This window comes from Sus scrofa, chromosome 5, assembly GCF_000003025.6.
Source record: "Sus scrofa isolate TJ Tabasco breed Duroc chromosome 5, Sscrofa11.1, whole genome shotgun sequence".
In the NCBI taxonomy this organism is placed as follows: Eukaryota; Metazoa; Chordata; class Mammalia; order Artiodactyla; family Suidae; genus Sus; species Sus scrofa.
Window position 1 is genome coordinate 60,954,256 of NC_010447.5, and position 19,977 is coordinate 60,974,232.

The 19,977-nt window shown below is 42.2% G+C and overlaps 1 protein-coding gene across 3 annotated transcripts; it reads right to left on the reverse strand.

The window, feature by feature from the left end:
• Nucleotides 8,782–19,977, reverse strand: LOC110260739 (protein starmaker-like). 3 transcript variants are annotated; one of them, XM_021092346.1, is made up of 6 exons: nt 18,275–19,977; nt 17,489–17,913; nt 16,716–16,799; nt 13,531–16,351; nt 12,573–12,605; nt 8,782–11,653 (listed from the first exon to the last, which is right to left on the reverse strand). In XM_021092346.1, the coding sequence occupies exon 6, from the start codon at nt 11,630–11,632 to the stop codon at nt 9,830–9,832; it is 1,803 nt and encodes a 600-aa protein (XP_020948005.1). In that variant the 5' UTR covers nt 11,633–11,653; nt 12,573–12,605; nt 13,531–16,351; nt 16,716–16,799; nt 17,489–17,913; nt 18,275–19,977; the 3' UTR covers nt 8,782–9,829. The 3 variants fall into 3 exon arrangements, with proteins under 3 accessions (XP_020948005.1, XP_020948006.1, XP_020948004.1); XM_021092347.1 differs by having other exon boundaries at nt 8,782–8,883; nt 9,969–11,653; nt 17,489–19,977; XM_021092345.1 differs by having other exon boundaries at nt 17,489–19,977.

Genomic DNA, 19,977 nt, shown 5'->3' on the forward strand with positions numbered 1-19,977 from the left:
CATACAATAAAATTCACTTCATGATGTACAGTTCTGTGTTTGACACATAGAATGATATGTACTGCCACAGTTCCATACAGAATAGTGCCACTGTCCCAAAACTCCCTGGTGCCACTCCTTTATAGACATGGCTTCCCCTGCCCAACCAACCCCTGGTAACTATTGATCTTTTCCTTCCTATAGTTTTGCCTTTTCCAAAGTGTCATATGAAAGAAATTATACTATAGGTAGCTTTGAGAGTCTGTCTTCTTTCACTAAGCAAAACACATGAAAGGTCATCCATGTTGTTATGTGATTCAACAGTTCATTCCTGTCTATTGCTGAGTAGTATTCTGTGGTAGGGAGGTGCAATAGCTTTTTATCCACTGATCAGTTAAAAGATGCCTGGGTTGCTTCCAGTTTGGGGCAATTAGGAATAAAGTTGCTCTAAACATTTGTGTAGATATTTTTATGTGAATGTAAGTTTCCTTTCTCCTGGGTTTGATATTGAGGGTAGACGGAATCTCTGGGTCATATGATTGGTATACACTTAACTTTCTAAGAAACTGTCCAACTGTTTTCCAAAATGGCTTTAACCATTTTACATTCCCACCAGCAATGCATGAGAGGATCCAGTTCTGCAACCTTACCAGTACAGTTAAAAAAAATATTGTAATCAGAGTTCCTGTCGTGGAGCTGCAGAAACGAATCCGAGTAGGAACCATGAGGTTTCGGGTTTGATCCCTGGCCTCGCTCAGTGGGTTAAGGATCTTGTGTTGCCATGAGCTGTGGTGTAGGCCAGCAGCTGTAGCTCCTATTTGACCCCTAGCCTGGGAACTGCCATATGCTGTGGGTGTAGCCCTAAAAAGCAAAAAAAAAAAAAAAAAAAAAAAAAAAAGCAAAAAAAAATATATAGTAATAGATGTGTAGTGGTATTTCACTATGGTTTTAATTTGCATTTCCCTAATGATTGATCATGTTGAGCATATTTTTACATGCTATTTAATTTTCAGTGCCTTCTTTGGTGAAGTGTCTATTCAGAAATTTTGCTGATTTTTTATGTTTTTTTTTTCCTTACTGTTGAATTTGATAGTTTTAAAATACATTCTGGGTATAATTCCTCTGTCAGAAATTATAGATGTTTTCTCTCAGTCTAAGACTTGTTTTATTCTCTTGCACAGTGTCCTTCTTGGCATTCAGTTTTTTAAATGTTAATAAAGACCAGTTTATTAATTTTTAAAAATTCATTATGCTTTTGGTATTACATGTAAGAAATATTTGTCTAATTCAAGGTCACACAGATCTGTACAGTTTTCAAGAAGTTTCACAGTTTTATATTTTACATTTAGGTGTACAGCCTATTTTGATTTATTTGTATAAACTGTAAGATGTGTCAGTGTTCCTTTTTAGTATGTGGATCTCCATTCGTTTCAGCACCATTTGATGAAAAGACTATCAATTTTCCATGTAACTGCCTTTGTCAAAATTTAGCTAATTGTATGGTTTACTCTCACCCTGTCCCCAGCATTGCCTAAGTTTAAGGTGTACAGCATGATGGTTTGACTTACATATATTATGAAATGATTAACACAATAAGTTTAATTAGCATTCATCGTTTCATATAGACACAATAAAAAGGTAAACAAAAAATATTTTTTACCCTTCTGGTGAGAACTCTCAGGATTTACTCTTAACAACTTTCCTGTATATCATACAGCAGTGTAACTATAGTCTCACCATGTTGTACATTATATCTCTAGCACTTATTTAACTTTCACTGGAAGTTTGTACTTTAAAGTTTTAAAATTGAAATATAGTTGATTCACAATATTGTTAGTTTTATGTGTACAGTGAGTGATTAAGTTAAACATACAGACACATATATGTAGTCTATTTTTACATTCTCTTCCATTATAGGTTATTATAAGATATTGAGTATATAGTTCCTTGTGCTATACAATAGGTGCTTGTTGGTTATCTATTTTATATAGAGTAGTATGTTTATTTTAATCCCAATCTCCTAATTTATCCCTTTCCTCCCTCCCCTTTGGTAACTATAAGTTTGTTTTCTATGTTTGTGAATCTATTTCTGTTTTTAAATTCCATATACAAGTGAAATATATTTGTCTTTCTCTGTCTGGCTTACTTCACTTAGTATGATAATCACTAGATCTACCCATGTTGCTACAAATGACATTATTTCATTATTTTTATGGCTGAATAATATTCCGTTGTATCTATAAATCAAATCTTTATCCATTCTTCTGTTAATGGACATTTAGGTTACTTCCATGTCTTGGCTATTGTGAATAGTGCTTGCCATGAACATTGGGGTACATGTATCATTTCGAACTGTTTTTCTCTGGATATATGCCCAGGAGTGGGACTGAAGTTTCATATGGTAGTGCTATTTTTAGGGTTTTTTTTTTTTTTTTTGGCATGTGGAAGTTCCCACGCCAGGGATCAAACCCATGCCACAGCAGTGACCTGAGCCACTGCAGTGAAAATGCCAGATCCTTAACCCACTGAGCCATAACTCTCTATTTTTAGGGTTTTTGTTTTTTGTTTTCTGTTTTTGCTTTTTAGGGCCACACCCATGGCATATGGAAATTCCTGGACTAGGGGTTGAATTGGAGCTGCAGCTTCTGGCCTCCACCACAGCCACAGCAATGCCAGTTCCAAGCCACATCTGTAACCTACATCAAGCTCATGGCAATGCTGGACCCTTAACCCAATGAGCAAGGCTGAGGATGAAACCCACATCCTCTTGGATACTAATGGGGTTTGTTTCTGCTGAGCCATGACAGGAACTCCCATTTTCAGTTTTTTAAGGAAGCTCCATACCATTCTCCATAGTGGCTTGTACGAATTTACATTCTTACTAACAGTGTATCAGGATTACTTTTTCTCTAATTACTTTTTCTCTACACCCTCTCTAGCATTTATTGTTTGTAGCCTTTTTGATGATGCTTATTCTGACAGGTGTTGAGGTAACACTTTATTGTAGTTTTGATTTGCATTTCTCTAGTAATTAGCAATGATGAACATCTTTTCATGTGCCTTTTTGGCCATCTGTATGTCTTTGGAGAAATTTCTTTTTAGATCTTCTCTCCATTTTGGGGATCAGTTTTTTTTTTTTTTTTTGATGTTGATCTGTATGAGCTGTTTGTACATTTTGGAGATTAATTCCTTGTCAGTCGCATTGTTTGCAAATATTTTCTCCATTCTGTAGGTTGTCTTTTTGTTTTGTTTATGGCTTCTTTTGCTGTGCAAGATCCTTTAAGTTTAATTAGGTTCTACTTATTTATTTTTGTTTTTATTTCCAATACTGTAGGAGAAATACTGCTGCAATTCATGTCAAAGACTGTTTTGCCTATGTTTTCTTCTAAGAGTTTCATAGTATCCAATCTTATATTTAGGTCTTTAATCCATTTTGAGTTTATTTTTGTGTATGGTGTTAGAGAATGTTCTAATTTCCTTCTTTTACATGCAAGCTGTCCAGTATTCCCAGAACCGCTTATTGAAGAGAGTGCCTTTTCTCCATTGTATACTAGTGCCTCCTTTTCATAGATTAGTAAATCTTAGGTGTATAGGTTTCTTTCTGAACTATCTATCATGTACCATTGATCTATATTTCCTGTTTTTTGTGCCAGTACCACACTGTTTTGATTACTATAGCTTTGTATTATAGTCTGAAGTCAGAGAACCTGATTCTTCCAGCTCCATTTTTCTTTCTCATGATTCCTTTAGCTCTTTGGGGTCTTTTGCGTTTCTGTACAAATTAATTTTTTTTAATTCTAGTTCTGTGAAAAATGCCATTGGTAGTTTGGTTGGAATTGCATTGAATCTGTAGATTGCCTAGGGTAGTATAGTCATTTTGACAATATTGATTCTTCCAATACAAGAACATGGTATATCTTTCCATTTGTTTGTGTCATTTCTATTTCTTTCAACAGCATCTTACAGTTTTTAGAGTATAGGTCTTTTGCCTCTTCAAGTAGATTTATTCCTAGGTATTTTATTCTTTTTGATGTGAGGGAAAATGGGATTGTTTCCCTAATTTCTCTTTCTGATCTTTCATTGTTAGTGTACAGAAATGCAACAGATTTCTGTGTATTAACTTTGTATCCTGCAACTTTACTAAATTCATTGATGACCTCTAGTAACTTTCTGGTAGTGTCTTTAGGATTTTCTAAGTATAGAAAAGTGTAATCTGCAAACAGTGACAGTTTTACTTCTTTTCCAACTTGGATTCTTTTTTTCTTTTTCTTCTCTGATTGCTGTGACTAGGACTTCCAAAACTATGCTAAATAAAAGTGATGAGAGTGGACATCCTTGTCTTGTTCCTGATCTTAGAGGAAATGTTTTCACCTTTTCACCACTGAATATAGTATTAGCTATTGTTTGTCACATATGGCTTTTATTCTGTTGAGGTAGGTTCCCTCTATGCTCACTTCTTTTTTTTCGGGGGGAGGGGTCACACCTGTGGCATATGGAAGTTCCTGGGCTAGGGACTGAATCCAAGCCACAGTTGTGGCAATGCTGGATCCTTAAGCCCCTGCAGTGGACTGGGGATAGAACCTGTGCTGCGACAGAGACAATGCTGGATCCTTAACCCACTACACCACAGAGGAACTCCTATGCTTACTTTCTAGAGTCTTTTTTAAAAAATCATAAATGGATGGTTGAATTTTGTCAACAGCTTTTTCTGTATATATTGAGATGGTCACACAGTTTTTATTCTTCAATTTGTTAATGTGGTGTGTCACACAGATTGATTTGTGGATATTGAAAAATCCTTGTATCCCTGGGATAAATCCCACATGATCATGGGGATCATGGTGTATGATCCATTTATTATATTTTGCATTCAGTTTGCTAGTATTTTGTTGAGGATTTTTGCATCTATGTTCATCAGTGATATTTGCCTATAATTTTCTCTTTTTTTGTGGTATCTTTGTCTGGTTTTTGTATCAGGGTGATGGTAGACAAATAGAATGAGTCTGGGTGTGTTCCTTCCTCCGCAATTTTTTGGAATAGCTTCAGAAGGATAAGTGTTAACTCTTAAAAATGTTTGATAGAATTTGCTTGTGAAGCCATCCAGTCCTTGACTTTTTTTTTGCCTTTTGTCTTTTTAGGGCTGCGCCCATGGCACATGGAGGTTCCCAGGCTACGGGTCTAAGCGGAGCTGTAGCCTCCAGCCTATGCCAGAACCACAGCAATGCCAGATCCGAGCTGCATCTGTGACCTACACCACAGCTCACAGCAACACTGGATCCTTAACCCACTGAGAGAGGCCAGGGATCGAACCTGCAACCTCATGGTTCCTAGTCGGATTTGTTTCCACTGCACCATGACAGGAACTCCTGACTTTTTTTTTTTTATAACGATTTTTATTTTTTCCATTATAGCTGGTTTACAGTGTTCCATCAATTTTCTATTGTACAGCAAGGTGACCCAGTAACGCATACATATATAAATTGTTTTTCTCTCATTATCATGCTCCATCATAAGTGGCTAGATATAGTTTCCAGCACTATACAGCAGGATCTCATTGACTTTTGTTTACTGGAAGTTTTTAAATCACAGTTCCAATTTCACTACTTGCTATTGGTCCATTCATATTTTCTATTTCTTCCTGGTTCCTCTTGGAAGACTATAGCTTTCTAAGAATTTGTCCATTTCTTCTATGTTGTCCATTTTATTGGCATATAGTTGGTTGTAGTAATCCTTATGGTTCTCTGTATCTCTGTGGTGTTGGTTGTAACTTCTTTTCATTTCTAATTTTATTGATTTGGTCCCTTTACCTTTTATTCTTTTCCTTTAGGCTGCATCTGTGGCATATGAAGTTCCCAGGCTAGGGGTTGAATTGGAGCTGCAGCTGCTGGCCTACACCACAGCCATAGCAATGCCAGATCTAAGCTGCATCTGAGAACCACCTGCAGTTCACAGCAATGCCAGATCCTTAACCCATTGAGTGAGGCCAGGGACTGAACCCACATCCTCGTGAATTCTATTCAGGTTCATTTCCACTGAGCTACAACGGGAAATTTTCCTTTTATTCTTGATGAGTCTGGCAAAGGTTTATCAGTTTTGTCTATCTTTTCAAAGAATCAGCTTTTAGTTTCATTAATCATTTCTATTGTTTTTTAGTTTCTATTTCACTTAGTTCTGCTCTGATCTTCATGATTTCTTTCCTTCTGCTAACTTTCAGCTTTGTTTGTTCTTTTTTCTCTAGTTGCTTTGGGTGCAATGTTAAGTTTATTAAAGATTCGTCCTGCTTCCTGAGATATGCTTGTATTGCTATAAGCTTCCCTCATAGAACTGCTTTTGCTACATTCTGTAGGCTTTGGATCATAGTGTTTTTGTTTTCATTTGTCTCTAGGTATTTTTTATTTCCTCTTTGATTTCTTCAGTGATCCACTGGTTGTTTAATAGCATATTATGTAGCCTCCACATGTTTGTGTTTTTTGCACATTTTCCCTTGTAGTTGATTTCTAGTCTCATAGCATTGTGCTTGGAAAAGATGTCTTGTACAATTTCAGCTTTCTTCAGTTTACTGAGGCTTGCTTTGTGGCCATTTGTAGTGAGAACCCTTAAGATTTACTCTTTTAACAACTTTTCTACATATAGCAGGGTTAACTATGTTTAGATTACGTCTCTAGTACTTATTTATCTTCAACTGGAAGTTTGTATTTTTGACTACTTTTCTCCAATTTTCCCTCTTCATCCCCCCCCTTTTTTTTTGCTTTTTAGAGTCACATTCTCAGGACATGGAGATTCCCAGGATAGGGGTCCAATCGGAGCTATAGCTGCTGGCCTACGCCACAGCCACAGCAACATCAGATCTGAGTCACGTCTGTGACCTACAGCTCATGGCAATGCTGGATCCTTAACCCACTGAGTGAGGTCAGGGATCAAACCCACAACCTCATAGTTCCTAGTCAGATTCACTTCAGCTGTGCCATGATGAGACTGCCCATCCCCTCTTCCTAAAAAAACAAAAAAACAAAAAACTAAGCATTTATGGTTAATTTAACCATTTCATTTCCTAATTTTGCATTGTTTTTTGTTTTTTTCTTGATTATAATTATCAGAAGTTTGTCTCATTTGTTTTAGTCCAAGATCCAGCTACTGAAATTGATATATAAATTAGTTGTTTTCCCTTGTTTTCTCATTCTAAATACTTTAATTTGAGTGGTGGACAAATTTTAGCATTATGTGGAAAAGATTTATTATATTAACTAGCACATTTCTGATCTGGTAGATGTTTAAGAAGATTTGCATTTGAAATTTCACAAAGTTCAACAGTAAATGTATATAGTATACAACAGAATATTGGGCACACTTTAAAGGAAAAAATAATAAGGCTTTTGTAAATAGACTAGAAAGACAGAAAATGTTGAAAAATTTACAATGTGATTTTTTTCCCTTCTTTTTAAAATTTGGAAGACACATAGTCAGAGAATATTGCAATTTCATCTTTTGACAAAAATATGAACCATTTTATGTATTTTCATTTTTGGCTGCCCCACAGCATATGGAGTTCTTGGGCCTGGGATCAGATCTGAGCTGTGGTCATGACCTAAGCCACAGCTGTGGCAATGCTGGATCCTTAACCCACCGTGCTGGGCCAGGGACTGAAACTGCAGCCCAGCACTCCCAACACACCACTGATCCCACTGCGCCACAGCAGGAACTCCTGAACAGTTTTGAAATGGGAACAATTAATTTCTTATAATTTCATGTCTACTGTTCTTCTCTAGAATAACTATTATAAAGTGGCGAAGGCTATCTCTGCTAGGTTTTATGTGTGACAATCATTACTTTTTGTCCTTTAGGGTAGGTATTATTATTATCCTTATTTTATGGATGAGGAAACTATGGCTTTGGGAGTTAAAATCGTGTGTTCAAAGTCCAGAGGTAACAACAACAAAAAAAGAGTTAGGAATTAAACATGTCTGAAGGACTCCCAAATTTTTCAGAATACAGCATGCTACCTCCTTTATGAGATACACTCAGGATTCTTAAAGAATGGTGAGGGAGGAGTTCCCATTGTGGCTCAGGGGGTTAAGAACCTGACATAGTGTTTGTGAGGATGTGGTTTTGACCCCTGGCCTCGCCCAGTAGAGTGAGGATCTGGCATTGCTGCACGCTGCCGCACAGGTTGCAAATGTGGCTCAGATCTGGCACTGCTGTGGCTGTGGCTTAGGCCTGCACCTGTAGCTCTGATTTGTCCCCTAGCCTGGGAACGTCCATCTGCTGCAGGTGTGGCCATTTAAAAAAATAGTGAGGGATCTTGGGAGGGGGGAAATCAAACAATGATCAAAAATGGGAAATGGGTACAGTGGGTTCAAGGGAAGGGGCACCTAGAACCACATTTATTTCTCTAGCAACAGGATCAATTATTTTGGAAATTTTAAGGATTTCCTTGTGTTGAGCAACTTCTTCACATTTGCATATTTCCCTCATTTTTCTAAAATTACTAGAATCTCAGTAAAAGGTATGAAAATTATAAAGCCTTGCATTAGTGCTGTACAATCCAGGGAAGGGGAGGCACAGGCATCTGGCTTGTGAATAAAGATGTCAGGGGGAAGGAGGAGGCAATAGCAGGTAGAAAATGAGATCAACATTCCTGTTTCCAAGCAAAGAACAAAGCAAAAATGTTTTCTAGAAATGTGGTTCAGGAGGATGCCTGCTGGAGGCATCAATGAGAATGGGTCTTGGGTACTCCTATGCTATGTTATTGACCCTCAAATTTTAGACTCACAAACACCCAGCATGGCACATGGCACTTAGAAATTGGATGCAAATTTGCAAATTATTTTATTGGTAAATTGAAGATAGACTGCCATGGTCCAATGTCAGGGCTTTCTGAAGAACTGGTATCTTCATATTCATTTTCTGAAAAATAAAAAAGAAAGTATGGAGAGGCTTGGCAGGTGGTTATCTCTTCCCAGCAGATAACAGAATCTTCCTGAATGGAAGCAGGTGAGAGCCCATTTTTTCTCCCTCTCTTCCTCCTCTCTGTCCTGTTCCATTCCAAATTTTTTTGGTTTATAATTTTTATGAACTTTATAGATAATGGGTTTCTAAATTGTTGCTTACAAGATGAATAAAAAAGATCCTTCTTAGGTTGTTTATCTCACAGTTATTTAAAGTGTTCAAAGAAAAATATACAAACATGGTTACTGCAATCTATTTCATAATAGCAGAAAACTGAAACCATCCTAAATGTCCATTGATACAGCACAGCCAGACAATGGAATAGGATACAATTAAAAAGAAAACAAAGCTAGGACCATTTAGATCTACATAGATCCTCTGTGGTAAGAAATAAGTTATTTGAAATGAGAAATACATAGATCTGCAAATAAAGTATCACTTGTGGATAAAAAAGAATTTATACACTTATAAAGGCATAAATGTTTCCAAAGGATGTTCAAAAGTGTTAACTGTGGTGGCTTTGGGGGAAGGAACTGGGGAGGTGGGATGTGAATGCCTATAAGTTAGCCTCATACTTTTCACTTTAGCTATTTTCCCTCTTGGAGCATATATTAATTCAAAAGTCACTATTTTAAAAGCAAGATAAATTTAGCAGCATAAAAGTTAAAGTATCATTTAGCACCGACACTGACCTGAAAGGCCTGGTCAAGCAGAAACTTGAGATAGGAAGTCACTGTGCCTGAAGAGGAGGAGAGGAGAAACCAAGGCAGAGCACTACTCTACTTGCTCATTAACAGCCCACTTTAAGACAGGTAATATTGAGAACAAGGTGGGGGCTATGTTTCTCAAAATGAAGAATCACCTTGGATAGCATATTAAAAATACAAGGTATTGCGACTCTATTTCAGAATATCTGAATAGAAATCTTTAGAACTGGGGTCCAAGATTGTGCAATTTCATCATTTCCAGGTGAATCAGTAGTACACTGAAGTTTGAGACCTGTACTACTTAGGACCTTTGAGAGAAGATGAGCTTGATCATACCTGTCATTGAATTCCAGATTACTGGGGTGGTGGGCCCTGGGGAGGTGGGCCTTGGGGAGGTCTTTGTGGTCTCCGGCCTGGAGGCGGTGGTCCCTGGGGTTCTCCAGGAGGAGGTGGGGGAGAACGGCGAACACGATGTCCTCTTGGAGGGGGTGGTCTCCGCTGGGGTCCGTCACCTTGTGGGGGCGGTCTCCGCTGGGGTCCGTCACCTTGTGGGGGTGGTCTCCGCTGGGGTCCGTCACCTTGTGGGGGTGGTCTCCGCTGGGGTCCGTCACCTTGTGGGGGCGGTCCTTGCTGGGGTCCGTCACCCTGTGGGGGCGGTCTCTGCTGGGGTCCGTCACCCTGTGGGGGCGGTCCTTGCTGGGGTCCGTCACCCTGTGAGGGCGGTCTCTGCTGGGGTCCGTCACCCTGTGAGGATGGTCCTTGCTGGGGTCCGTCGCCCTGTGGGGGCGGTCCTTGCTGAGGTCCATCACCCTGTGAGGATGGTCCTTGCTGGGGTCCGTCGCCTTGTGGGGGCGGTCCTTGCTGAGGTCCGTCACCTTGTGGGGGTGGTCCTTGCTGAGGTCCGTTGCCTTGTGAGGATGGTCTTTGCTGAGGTTCGTCACCTTGTGAGGGTGGTCCTTGCTGAGGTTCGTCACCTTGTGAGGGTGGTCCTTGCTGGGGTCTGCCACCTTGTGGCGGTGGTCCTTGCTGGGGTCTGCCACCTTGTGGCGGTGGTCCTTGCTGAGGTTCGTCGCCTTGTGGGGGTGGTCCTTGCTGAGGTTCGTCGCCTTGTGGGGGTGGTCCTTGCTGAGGTCCGTCGCCTTGTGAGGATGGTCTTTGCTGAGATTCGTCACCTTGTGAGGGTGGTCCTTGCTGAGGTTCGTCACCTTGTGAGGGTGGTCCTTGCTGAGGTTCGTCACCTTGTGAGGGTGGTCCTTGCTGAGGTTTGTCACCTTGTGGGGGTGGCCTCTGCTGGGGTCTGCCACCTTGTGAGGGTGGTCCTTGCTGAGGTTCGTCGCCTTGTGAGGGTGGTCCTTGCTGAGGTTCGTCGCCTTGTGAGGGTGGTCCTTGCTGAGGTCCGTCGCCTTGTGAGGATGGTCTTTGCTGAGGTTCTTCACCTTGTGAGGGTGGTCCTTGCTGAGGTTCGTCACCTTGTGAGGGTGGTCCTTGCTGAGGTCCGTCGCCTTGTGAGGATGGTCCTTGCTGAGGTTCGTCACCTTGTGAGGGTGGTCCTTGCTGAGGTTCGTCACCTTGTGAGGGTGGTCCTTGCTGAGGTTCGTCACCTTGTGAGGGTGGTCCTTGCTGAGGTTTGTCACCTTGTGGGGGTGGCCTCTGCTGGGGTCTGCCACCTTGTGGGGGTGGTCCTTGCTGAGGTCCGTTGCCTTGTGGGGGTGGTCCTTGCTGAGGTCTGTCACCTTGTGGGGGTGGTCCTTGCTGAGGTCCGTCACCTTGTGAGGATGGTCTTTGCTGAGATTCGTCACCTTGTGGGGGTGGCCTCTGCTGGGGTCTGCCACCTTGTGGCGGTGGTCCTTGCTGAAGTTTGTCACCTTGTGGGGGTGGTCTCTGCTGGGGTCCATCACCTTGTGGGGGAGGTCTTTGCTGAGATTCATCACTCTGGTTTTCACCATTAGGAGGGGGTCTGGGTGGTGGTCCTCCAGGAGGTGGTCTTGGAAACACCTCATCTGAGTTTGAGTTGTCTAAATCTGTAATGCATGGCACAGTAACAGAGGAACTTGATTATGGAAGACTCCCTTTTCATTCTTATTTCTGATATCAGACTGTCCCTTCCTCTAGAACCTGCCACTCAATTGCCAACTTCCTTCCAACTCTCTGCTCCCTTTGCAGTACTCCTCCTAGTCTATATACTAGTGATAGTGAGTCTCAGTTCTTTGCTCTTGAGACAAACATGCACCTTAAATTGGGGAAAAAAGATGTTGTACATCTTAGAGTTCCCAGAGGATGTCTCCAAGTACAGAATACCAAAGGGATAATCAGCATTAGTTATGTTGGCAGTTATATTTTGGGACACTGACACAGCCTGCTAACGTGATTCCAAGTCTGGACACTTGAGTGCATAAGCAGGACCCTTTGGCTCTGGGACCAGGTGAGAAATACTAAGAGAGAAAAATAAAGACAAAGTGATGGCCCACACAGGGTTCACTAAATAATTGTGGCCAATTTTAATTAGGTACAAGAACAAGTTGAGTGGAGAAACACAGAGAAAATGTAATCGGAATTAAGTTTATTTCCATTTTTCCAAACTATGTATTAAAGAAAGGAATACTGAGGAAGAATGAAACAGTTGAGGGGATGATGCTCAGTAGGCTGGAGGAGTCAGAATTAGGACAACTTCCCTCTGCCACCCTCTTCCAGCTGTCATTTCTGGCCTGAGGGAACAGGCAGCATTCTCTGTGTCATCCAAGCTACACATCTCTGTTATTCACGTTAGGGCCCTGCTCATGGTTCCCAGAATCAAGGTTGGTAAAGGATTGCCTATATCTTGGGGGCACTAACATTAATCATTTCTTGACAAGACTGTGATGATAATAAGACACTGGAGAACAGAGAAGTTGCTAAGGATTAAAAAGAAAGAAAGTTGATGGAGAGTTAAATGAGACTTACCTGATAGGGGGTAGGGAGGTCCTTCATTGCTGCCTTCAAGGAAAAGAAGCACAAGATGAAGCGCAAAGTAAGTTCCAGGTCTTTCAGGGCTCACAACTGTTCGACAGCGACAGGGAGCCTTCTAACCACACCCTGTCTTTGCCCCAAGTACCTTGTCCGCACAGCCTGTGATGCCATTGCAAAGGGAGGATGACGTGAAGCGGTGATGGGGTGGTTCCTATGCTGAGGGTCCACCACAGACTCAAAAGAGAGGAGGGCCTTTTTTTTCCTCCCTAGTGTCTCTCAAATCCTACTAGCTTAGGTAAAGTGCTGGGGTATTTCTCTGTCACATTTCTGTGTACTTCTGCCCTCTTTCTTCATTATATACTTTATATTAATATGGTTTCTCAAGGTGGAGGTGACCAGATATAAACAAGCAGATACCACCTTCCACAGCACTTTGAAATAATAAGTGGGAGCAAAATGAACCACTGGGCCCTGGGATCTCTGTGTCTCTATGGAGAGTGAGCTAGAGAGATTGAGGGTCCTGATCCCTTTCACTTCAGTAAAAAGTCTGACCTGGACGTCCCCTCCTGCATGTGTGCAACCCCCTCTCGTGAGGCCACTTTCTCCCCCTGCCTGCTTTGATGACTGTAATGCCTTCCTGAGGACACTTCTCTGTATTTGTCTGGCCTCCCGGCAGTGCATCCTTCATAACGTAGTTAGTGAGGCTTTTATAAAAATGCCAATCTTACCCTGTCAATATTGTGGTTTAAAAATTCTTTACTGTGTTGCAGTTATACTTTAAATAAAGTATGAGGCCCTCACATAAATTATATAAATGAACTTATCCTTGTCTTAAGCATCTGCAGCCCAGGCTTTCCATCTTTCCCCTGCTTCTCTATCAGCACCCTCACTGCTGTGGCATCTAACAAATGCCAAGCAGAGTCTCAGCAACCTCTACCTTCTTGGTTCTTACCAAAAAAAGGGCCCTGCGCTGAGCTCAGGGCCAGCAAGGCCACTGAGAGCAGGATCGGCAGCATCTTGGAGGAAGCGCTGCAGTTGTTCTCAGCTCCGTCCTGGGAGAATCCAGGCAGCTTCCTTTATAAAGACCAGCAGAACAATGGTATCTTTGAGCTCCATACAGGACAGACCTCCTCACCTGATAGACAAGTTTAGAGTTGGGACTTTGCCCAACAGGATGGAGTGGATAAGATGTTGTTAGTGTGTAATTTCTAAAAGGTACAGCATGTGACTTGGGCAAAAGTTTTGAAGGCAGTGTCCAAGCAACCAGCACAGATATCAGAATTATTCTGTCGTCATTTGATTTTCAGTTTGTTCCGAGAGAGTTTCTCTGTGCTTTCAATTGTGTGTTCATGTGTTTATGTATTTCTGCATGTGTGTGTGTGTGTGTGTGTGTGTGTAGTGCTCCTCTAGGCCAAAGTGAAGTGGTTATTATCTTAGGCCATGATTATGGCTTAAACTCCATCATTCATGGTATTTGTATGCCCACGTACATGATATGTAGTAAAATACTTGATGATGTACATGTCATCTCTATCTTTGAAATGTATGTGGAAAACTCATACCTGGGTATCAGTGGATGGCAGAAGGTTGAGCCTCAGCTGCTCAGACTCCCAGAAGTCATCCAAGATTCTCTGGCTCTAATAGAGAAGTCTTGGTATTGTAGAATAAAATTTTCTATTCTTATTAATAGCCTTAGGAATTACAATATTTAGTAAAAAGCAAAGGTAGACACAGAATCTACCACGGAATTTCTAGGACAGAATAAAATGAATATAGAGTTACTTGAAAGAATCATGATATTTTATGTATCTATGATTTCTTCCGTGCTGTTTCTCTATTTTAGAACGTTTTGTAACATTCCATTTGATTTATTTCTTCGAGGAACTATTTTTAACCACCCTGCCCTCACTTATAATTTAGTGGCCACTATTATGTAAGCCAAGATACAGTCTGAAAGTCTCTTCAATATTGACTCGATCTTCTATTTTTTTAATCCATTCCCATGTTAGAAAATGTTTTCTCAGATTGGTGTTCATCACTGGGAATTGTGTCAGCAATGTTCTGACACTCATTGCTCCCCATTCTCTATCTTAAAGATATTTGTGGATTTTTTTCTCTCCTTAATCATTCCTCCTGAATCAGTCAACCCTAACTTTTATATGTAATTTTTTGCTATGCATTTGGGGGGAACTTGACAATTTAATTAGGACCTATGTACACTTCACTAGCTTTGCTGACATTTATTTTTAAAATTTAGCAGCAAGATATTGTGATTCCAAACACTTTCTTAGCCACCTACCTTCCACTTTACAGTTGGTGATTATTCTGTTATATTTAGCAATTTCCTGCTCATCTTTTAAAGGGAAGACTGTGACTAGTCAATAGCCTCAGCTGCCACTGTTTTAGAACTAGTGTAGGGTTTGTGCTATTGCATCTTTGAACAGGGTAATGGTAATTTTAGGGTGGTGTGTTTGGGGTATCAGAGGGAAGGCCATGTAGCTGGAAATGCTGAAGACAGTGTTGGTGAGTGGATTCTGGTCTAGGCATACGAGTGTCAGGGTCTGGGCCTTGCTGAAGTGTTGCCAGTAATATAACAGGAAGGCTTCCTGATACGGTGGGGTTTCCTCCAGATACCATTGCCCTGGCAAGGTGACCGGGCACATTGCTTCCTTCTCCTGGCATAGCTACGGCTGTCGTCCCGAAAAGGGACAGCCGTTGGCAGTGTGGGAAAGCAGCATGGCCCCCGCTGGGCTTGTGCGAGGAAAGGAGTAGCTTCTTGGGCTTCACAGGTCCCATTACCGTTTTGGGAGGACTGTCTCTGGTTTCCTGAGACAGTTTTGTGGAAGAGGATGTGGAGAGGCCCCATCCTGCCCAGGTGGCTTCTGGTCGCCCTTCAAGTGGGAAAGGCGGGTCAGCGAGAAGGAAGGGAAGGGAGTGGAGTGGCAGCAGACGTGGGTGGGGCTGTGGAGGGGGCGGTCCTGCCTCAAGGCAGGCTTCCCTTTGGCGTGGTGAGGACTGGAAGACAGCAGAAAAGCCTTCACGATATCACTCAGCTCAGGACCTTTCACTCCCCTTCTCCGATGTCAGCAGTGCAGGAAAGAGATTAGTGAGGTGCAACGGGATAAATTTCAGCTCTGAACTCAGCAGGCACAACAAAAGCAGAGGAAATGGAGGAGCTGGAAGAGAAGGGTGTCAGTCAGGAAGGGTGGGGTGGATGCCGAGAGCAAGACTTGCAGCAGGAGCTTAGGCACCTGCCGATGAGCAGAAGCCCCCAGGCAGTGCCCTTGCCCTCTTGGAGGTGTGCTTGACGTAGCATGTCCCCATGAGAAATCCTGACTTCCTGTCTGTTTTAACACCTGCCCTCCCTCACTCTTTTCTCAGTTAACAACAGTTGGTTCAGTCTTAGTTCCAAGACAGGAAATTGTCCTTGAGCTCTCACCCCCACTGCCCCATGGCCATAGGCAGGTCCAGGTGTCTGGACCTTCAGAATTTACCCCAAATATGATATGAGTCCCTCTGCCATGTCTCCCACACCAATCTTCTCCAGGTGATGATTCTTTCTTTCCTGGAGGACTATAGCACCTACCCCGCTGGTCCTGGTAATATTCTTGCCTCTACCTCATCCCATGTCAGTTCTCATCTCAACAACCAGAATGATCTTTAAAAATATAAATTGGATCCTACCATTTTTTGCTTAAGATTTCCCATGTTTTCTTCTTACACTTGTGGTTCAATGCTCTTTTCATAACTCAGCTTTCAACAACCCCATTGATCTGTGACAGATAAAAGGCATAATATGATTTTTGTTGCATCTAATCCTCCTGCTTAAAGCAGTACAAGTAACACAATTTGACAGATTAACCCTCAGTTGTTTCCAAAATATGCATTGCTTTCTTGTTGCGGGAAGTTCAATATTCTTTGTTTCTGGCAGAAATATCTCAAATTTTGTTTTCAAATTAGCATTCTTTTTTTCTACCAAGATCCTTTGGTTCTATGTTCAGGAAAGCCAACAAAAATTTCCTTCAGTAGAAATGGTTCATGGAATGTGCAAATAACAGGGACCTCAAATATGACTGAATCAGTCATTCAAAAATGTTATCAAAAGACTCTAATCCATCCGTAGCTCCTTGTATGTACCTGCTGAAATGACTGCCAGCAGCTCCATCTGCTGTCCCCTCCTCTGAGCAACTCATTCTATATTTTCCTATGGAAGACTTCCACCTGAAAAACAAGGACTACTTATGTTTAATCACACACCGATTCCTCAGCCAATTACTATGATAAAAGCTAAGTATTATGATTGGCCCAGAAATATACCAACCCCAGTTGCCAGGGGTTAGGGTAACTATGATTACAAGTTTTTATGGGACCACAAGTATTGAAGGAGTTTCCACCAAGAGGAGGATGTTGGCAGGCTGGCCAACATATTGACACCTGTCCTATAGTTTCAGCACTGATCATCTCTCCACTTTTTTTCTCTATCGTTATTGTATTCGATTTTGGATGGGGCAGGAATTCTAAACATTTCTCCTTATGTTCCTTTCCTTTCCTAGAACTTCCTTATCTCAAAATGTCACATCTCTCAGATTGCATCTACAGTTCTCTATAACTAAAGGACTCTGGAAACCTGAATTCATTGGAAATTGTGTGGATTTTACTACTTACAGACTAGGATCTTTGGGTTTTAAGTTCTTCTGAAAAATGTTTATAAGCGTATCATGGGCTCCTCTTGATGCATAATATTGGAGGTAGAATGAACTGGAAGCCCAATATTTTTTTATTTATTAGAAGAAATAAAAAATAATCAACTCCTGAGTCGGCAACATTTATCATAGTTAAAATAACAACATTAAAACTTCATCCAGTACTGTGACTCTAATCATATAAGCCAGGTTGAGGAAAAGAGTTACCTTAAAGAGTTGTTTCTTTTAATGTCTTGCAGGGAATTGTTGCTTTCAAAATTGCAAGAAATTAACAGCAGGTGATCTGCTCTTTTGTTGCTGTGCAATAAATTGTTCCAAGTTTAGCAGCTTAAACCAATCAACATCTATTGGTTCATGGTTTCTGTGGATTAAGTGTCCGGGAGTGGCTTGGCTGGGTGGTTATGCCTCAGGGTCTCTCAAGAGGTAGCAGTCAGACTGTTACATAGGGCTGTAGTCCTCTCAAGGTTGACAGGGGAAGATCTGTTTCCACACTCCCTCAAAGTTGCTAGTGGTCCTCAGTTCCTCATCACATGGACCTCTTGATAGGCTGAGTGTCTTCACAACACATAACTATGTTCCTTCTCTCTGGGCTGCCTTATGACAGGAAGCTGGTTTCCATAGAGTAAACTATGCTTTAACAGAGTGAGAAAGCAAAGCTGGGATGGAAGTCACCATCTTATTGTAACCTAATGTCACAAATGACTTCCTTAGTATTTCTGCACAAAGTATTTACTAGAACCCAGTCAACATGAAATTAAAATATTTTGACCACTGTAATAATGCTAATCGAGTTTGTGTATTAACACAATTTATGACATAACACATCACTATTTTTATTTGCTCATTACATCATCAAAGCACTTATTTAATTCAAAAGACACATCAGTTCTTTCAATTTACATGAACACTTCCCAGACCAGAGAGATCAAGTATAATTCACTTGCTCTCTCAGCACAAGTTTATCCAATATGTCAATATTCATCTTATACTGACCTCTTGGGCTTTCTGGCAAACTTCTGCATAACAGGGTTTAGGGAGATCCAACAGTTTGTCGCACTCATGGAGCTTAAACACTCCTCACGAAGAAAAGGAGATCGGGTTATTAAAGAGATGAGGTATGAAATTTATATTGAGCCACGAGTTTAAGGGGAAAAATATGGTGTACTTTAGGTAAATTTATATTTTTAAAGATCATTCTGGTTGTTGAGATGAGATCTGACATGGGATGAGGTAGAGGCAAGAATATTACCAGGACCAGCGGAGAAGATTGGTGTGGGAGACATGGCAGAAGGACTCATATCATATTTGGGGTAAATTCTGAAGGTCCAGACACCTGGACCTGCCTATGGCCATGGGGCAGTGGGGGTGAGAGCTCAAGGACAATTTCCTGTCTTGGAACTAAGACTGAACCAACTGTTGTTAACTGAGAAAAGAGTGAGGGAGGGCAGGTGTTAAAACAGACAGGAAGTCAGGATTTCTCATGGGGACATGCTACGTCAAGCACACCTCCAAGAGGGCAAGGGCACTGCCTGGGGGCTTCTGCTCATCGGCAGGTGCCTAAGCTCCTGCTGCAAGTCTTGCTCTCGGCATCCACCCCACCCTTCCTGACTGACACCCTTCTCTTCCAGCTCCTCCATTTCCTCTGCTTTTGTTGTGCCTGCCGAGTTCAGAGCTGATGTTTATCCCACTGCAGCTCACTAATCTCTTTCCTGCACTGCTGACATCGGAGAAGGGGAGTGAAAGGTCCTGAGCTGAGTGATATCGTGAAGGCTTTTCTGCTGTCTTCCAGTCCTCACCACGCCAAAGGGAAGCCTGCCTTGAGGCAGGACCGCCCCCTCCACAGCCCCACCCACGTCTGCTGCCACTCCACTCCCTTCCCTTCCTTCCCGCTGACCCTCCTTTCCCACTTGAAGGGCGACCAGAAGCCACCTGGGCAGGATGGGGCCTCTCCACATCCTCTTCCACAAAACTGTCTCAGGAAACCAGAGACAGTCCTCCCAAAACGGTAATGGGACCTGTGAAGCCCAAGAAGCTACTCCTTTCCTCGCACAAGCCCAGCGGGGGCCATGCTGCTTTCCCACACTGCCAACGGCTGTCCCTTTTCGGGATGACAGCCGTAGCTATGCCAGGAGAAGGAAGCAATGTGCCCGGTCACCTTGCCAGGGCAATGGTATCTGGAGGAAATCCCACCGTATCAGGAAGCCGTCCTGAAATGTTACTGGCAGCCCTTCAGCAAGGCCCACATTCTGACACGCACATGCAGAGACCAGGACCCACTCATGTAACACTGGCCCAGCAGGACAGTGTGTAGCATTTCCAGCCACATGGCCCTCCATCTGATACCCTCCCCCCACACATACACACACACACTCTGCCCTAAAATGACCCTTGTCTCGGCTGCAAACCGACCACTAACACAAGCCCTACACGGTTCTGAAATAACGGGTAGCCGAGGCTACGTATAGTCGCACGGATCCAAGGAGAAAAGCTGAGGAGGATAATATTGGGAAGAGGAGAATAGCCAGCAATGGAGAAGAGGCAGGCAGGTAAGGAAGAGAATTAAGGGGGCATTCCCGCGGTGGCTCATTGAGTTGAGAAACCCACACAGTGTCCTTGAGGATGTGGGTTCGATCCCTGGCCTCTCTCAGTGGGCTAAGGATCTGGCCTTGCCCCAGGCTGCAGGAGAGGTTGCAGGT

What these genes read in the sequence shown, in the direction of transcription:
- LOC110260739 (XM_021092346.1), bottom strand. Translation starts at nt 11,632, where the DNA reads ATGAGGTGTTTCCAAGACCACCTCCTGGAGGACCACCACCCAGACCCC.